A 5,485-nucleotide genomic window follows, 5' to 3' on the forward strand; every position below is an offset into this window, starting at 1 on the left:
ATTCATTTCATCCACTTAATATTCGTGCAATAAATAACACGAATATTAAGCAGATGTACATAAAACAAACAGAAAAAATAACGAAAAATATAATTACATTTTAGTTCTGCGCGTCTAGAATGAAAAAAGCTTTGAATGCGCGTTCCCTCTGTGTTGGTCCTGCATTACCGTAAGCATAGTAATACGTGCGCTCCACAATTTCAATCGCGGCAGCTCGACCGCGGTGCGGACAAACTGAGGAAAAACTAGCAAGGTTTATTTATTTTTTATATATATTTATTTATTTATTTATTTACTATGGAACAATCGCGGCACCTTTTGCTGACAGCAATTTATATAATTTATATGTTATATAAAAATAATTAGGGACACCACTCTCTTTAATGGCAAGCCGAAGGAACAAGTTACTGGAAGAGTTTCCATAAATAAAGGGGAAGAATTAAAGTAGGGTACGACATCACGTGACTTGATTTGACGCTTGCATCATGGCGGAAGCAGTTGTAGAAACATCATTCATGGATCCTTTTAAAGATATTCTGGTTAATTATTTAATGCCAGAAAAATGTTTTGACGAGTTCTTTTTACAGTTCAATCTTCTGCACGGTAGGTTTATATTTTCTTAATTTAGTAGTAACGTTATAGATAAATGGAAGATATTTCAAAGCCTATTTGCTGGTATAACTTACAACGATTCAATGACAAAGTGTATATTTCTCTTGTAAAACATCGGAACACCTGTCGTTTTGGCAGCTTTGGTAGTAACTGCATTATTCGCTTTTTGTCGACTTTAGAGGAGATATTCTTATTTATTATAAATTCGTCTTTAGTTATGCTCATCTATGATACAGATATGTTTCGTAGCTATTAAGCGGTTCTCTGAGCTGTAAATGTGTTTTATTCTGTTATATGTGTATTAAACCTCGTCAGTTTCTTACTGGATACCTATAGTATGTCCTCGGTAATCATCGGGGGTTTCCGTAAAAGCTGTCAAAACTTCCGATTCCTTTGGTTTTAATTAATATGTTAAACGTCACCTGCATTACAATTTACAATAGTAATGTCTGTTTTAAATGTGTTTGCTGTGTAACTTTCATTAAAAATATGTGCCTAAATTTTCACATGCAGCCACTTACAAGTCATATTGAAACCTGACTTTCTTTGTGATTCTTCTTTAGTGGATTGTCTGAAGATTGTAATCAGCAAAGGCCTGGGCATTGGGATCATTCTTGGTTCTGTATTAGGTATGAAATCCTCTTCATCTTTACAACGCATACACAGAAAAACCCAAACTATTTTCTTCTAATATTGATGCTTTGTGCACGTCTCTTCATAGTAAAACTACCTCAGATTCTAAAGCTGATTGGTGCCAGAAGTGCTGAGGGACTGAGTTTTAACTCTGTGCTTCTGGAGCTGTTTGCTATCACGGGCACCATGGCCTACAGTATTGCCAACAGCTTTCCTTTCAGGTAAATCAGTAGTGACACTTTTTCGTAATTATGCTGAAGTCTGGTAAACATTTGTCTATACAAACACCGTGCATTTATAAATATCAAACAACAAAGGGCAAAAACTGGTTACTAAACACTAAAGATATAACATGTTTTACTGTGATCATTTTTGACAGTTCCTGGGGTGAAGCCCTTTTCCTCATGTTTCAAACTGTGACCATTGGTTTCCTCATACAGCACTATGGAGGAAACACCATCAAAGGTAAGTTAAAAACAAAAACTGTGCTGCTTTCGGTCATTTTAAATGTCAATGTTCATGGTGTACCTTTTGACTGTGCTGTGATTATTTGCAGGTTTGGGGTCTCTGGCAGTCTACTTTGTTCTGTTGGCAGTCCTACTATCTCCCGTGACACCAATGTCCGTTGTTACTACCATGCAAGCCTCTAATATGCCAGCCATCATCTTTGGACGGGTAAACTGGGCAAAACAACAACAACAACAATGCTGTTCAACAGCTGACCCAGCAGAAATATCTTTTTTCATGTAATGTATCTGATTTTCTCTGTCTTCAGTTAATTCAGGCTGGTACCAACTACAGAAATGGTCACACTGGACAGCTGTCAGCTATTTCAGTGTTTCTGCTGTTTGCAGGCTCTTTAGCACGCATATTCACTACAGTGCAGGTAAAACCACTATAATGAGATATCATGCAATATTTTGGAGGACAGAAGTCTCTTATGCTCTCCAAGACTGCATTTGCTTAAAAAAAAAAAACTTTAATATTATCAATTTAAATGTAAAATGTTTTCTATTTTAGTAGCCATTACTTAAGTGTGTCAAGATCCCTCAGAAATCATTATAATATGCTGATTTGATGCTCAAGTAACAATTTTAACATTAACATTACCAATTTAGAAAACAGTTGTTCTGCCTAATATATTTGTGGAAACCGTTACATTTTTTTAAAAGATTCTTTGATTAATAGAAAGTTCAGCAACGGCTTTTATTTGAGATGTTTTGGAACAATATAAAAATCTTATTTAACTAATTTGATTAATTGAATGTATCCTTGCTGAATGAATTTATTGAAAAAAAAACTTTGGCATGATACTTAATGTTATGAAAACTATTTATGGTCCTCTTTGGATTTTCTATTTATTTTAAAACAGGTTGACATAGTTCCATTAATAAATGCCCATTTTAATGTGTCCTCTGTACAGGAAACGGGAGATTCCCTCATGGCTGTCACCTACATCATCTCTTCTTTCTGTAATGGTGTGATCGCAGCTCAAGTCCTCTACTACTGGAACAGCAGCCCTGCCCTCAGAAAGAAGACTGAGTAGATCTGAACAACAGGCACATTCAGCGACCACTCAAGTCGACAAAGTGCACTGGACAGCCGATTGGGGAATTAGATGTATTCTAATCAAAATGACGGTTCTTGTGAAATTAAGCTCTGTCCCTTGGTCACTTGTTAAAAGCATTTATTGTTAACGTATCACTGCTTACAGGCAGGTATAAATACTGTATAATGCGCACATTGACGTATTCCAGGTGCCCTGCAGTGGACCAAAAAGCCAGTATGGTGAGGGGTCCTTCTATAATTATAGAGCTTTTTTCCCCCTTTTTATGGTAGTGGGCTTTTTCATTGGACCATTTTTTTTTTTAGCTCAGGGAAGGGAGTAGAGACCATAGTATTCTGTAATTCAACCATATTAAATCCTCATGTTTTATTACTGAAATACTGTCGTACTGCTCACTTTACCCTGAATATTTACCCTCACTTTTCACTGAATATTCACTAAAATCAATATAGCCATTTTGAATTCAACAACAAATCTGTGAAAAAAGTCTGCCAATACTTTTTGTAAATGTTAATTTCAGAATTGTAAAAATGACCAAAATACTTTAAAAGTACACATATGAAAATGTGTCATCATATGTGACCCTGGAATAGCCAAAAATACATAGTATGGGTCAAAATTATAGATTTTTCTTCATTAGGACATTAAATAAAGATCATGTTCCATGAAGGTATTTTGTAAATTTCCTACTGTAAACATATCAAAACTTAATTTCTGATTAGTAATGTGCATTGAGAACTTCATTTGGACAACTTTAAAGGTGATTTTTCTCAGAATTTTGATTTGTTTGCACCCTCAAATTTCAGATTTTCAAATATTTGTATCTCGGCCAAATATTGACCTATACAAAACGTAACAAACCATGCATCAATGGAAATCTTATTTATTCAGCTTTCATATGATGTATAAATCTCAATTTTGGAAAATTGACCCTTATGACTGGTTTTGTGGTCCAGGGTCACGTATGCTAAAGGCAGCCCTATTAGAACATGTTATCCCCACAAGGGGTCATTATTTTTTTATGTTCTGTGTAGACAAATCCAACCAAATGGACACTATTTTCCAGAACATAGAAATGCCCATGTTGCTAGAAAATACATTCTGTTTTTCATTTTTGTTCTTTAGGTAATGTATAGAGACTTGCAATTTGCAATGAATTTCAGAATTGCAATGGTAATCTTGCAATGGTCATGCAATAGTACATGTAGCCGTGCTGTTGAGTGTCATCACAACTAATGGGAACTTGGCAGAATAAGAGAAATTCACATCAAAGCACTTTTTTTGTTGAAGTTGTAGATGGTAGTATTCACCCATCAAAAGCAAGTTTCAAGCTGTCTGCAGGTAAAAGGAAAATTTAATTTGAATGATGGAAATTGCATATTTGCACACATTACATTTGAGAATTTTTTTTTTCCTTTTTTTGGTTGTGAACATCTGTTGTTCATTGTTGGATTTATATTAATGTATGAAAGATTACAAATGGCTGTGATTACGGTTTTTCCATAATTAAAGTTGCAATGTACTTTTGACCATTGAGTAAAACATTTCCATCAGATAATTTGTAGTGTTCGTTGTGTGAAAGGCTTCAAAAAAAGACAGTTGTAGAAAAAACAGTAACACTTTATTTTAAGGTGTCATATAATACAATGACTCTACCGTGCGACTCCACCGGGCAGGGACACCGGCAAGGGATAGTAGTAGCTTTTTATAAAAAAAATTTCATTGATATGTTTATTATTGAAATGTTGTTGTTATATGCATGTGTTAATTTTATTTAATTTCTTTATTTTCTTAAATATGTGGGTAGATAGTATTTATAGAGTTGTAACTTTTTAGTTTGTTACTTTTTCTTATTTGTAAGTCGCTTTGGACAAAAGCGTCTGCTAAATGACAAAAGTAAAAAAGTAGCGGTCCCACTTTATATTAGGTGGCCTTAACTACTATGTACTTACATTGAAATTAATAATTTGATACAATGTACTTATTGTGTACATACGTGTTTTTACATTGTACATATATATTTAAAAATACCTATATGTAATTACATCTGTAATTAATTTCTATAATTACATTTATAATTACACTGTTAACCCATTCCTTACATCTTAACCCACCCTTAAACCTACCCGTACTACCAGACCTGTCACTAACCTTAACCATATCCCACCTCAATAGCAGCAAAAGTGTTTTTAAATACGATATGACCACAATAAGTACATGGTACTTATTTTTTAATGTAAGTACATAGTAGTTAAGGCCACCTAATATAAAGTGGGACCGTAGTTTTTTATAAAAAAAATTTCATTGATATGTTTATTATTGAAATGTTGTTGTTATATGCATGTGTTAATTTTATTTAATTTCTTTATTTTCTTAAATATGTGGGTAGATAGTATTTATAGAGTTGTAACTTTTTAGTTTTAGTTACTTTTTCTTATTTTGTCCAAAGCGTCTGCTAAATGACAAAAGTAAAGTAAAAGTAAAGTAATACAGAGTAATTATTTAATTAAGTTCTTAGTAGCAGTTGTTGTACTTACATGATACAAAATGTCCTTACCATTTAAGTAAGTTATGGAACAGACTGTAATTACAGTTTGTAATTATGTAGATGTAATAGGCAGCTACTGTTACACACATGTAACAGGCCGAGTCTGTTACACAACTACTTGTACA

General features: G+C 33.7%; 1 protein-coding gene across 1 annotated transcript; it reads left to right on the forward strand.

Annotated features, from left to right (window-relative positions):
• Positions 1-451: 451 nt before the first annotated feature.
• On the forward strand, positions 452-4,368 carry LOC306868393 (mannose-P-dolichol utilization defect 1 protein-like). The gene is made up of 7 exons (XM_079414519.1): positions 452-603; positions 1,176-1,241; positions 1,334-1,466; positions 1,625-1,710; positions 1,802-1,920; positions 2,021-2,131; positions 2,669-4,368. The coding sequence occupies exons 1-7, from the start codon at positions 486-488 to the stop codon at positions 2,789-2,791; spliced, it is 756 nt and encodes a 251-aa protein (XP_079270645.1). The 5' UTR covers positions 452-485; the 3' UTR covers positions 2,792-4,368.
• The last annotated feature ends 1,117 nt before the right edge of the window (positions 4,369-5,485 follow it).

This window comes from Barbus barbus (genome assembly GCF_936440315.1).
Source record: "Barbus barbus genome assembly, chromosome: 1".
Lineage (NCBI taxonomy): Eukaryota > Metazoa > Chordata > Actinopteri > Cypriniformes > Cyprinidae > Barbus > Barbus barbus.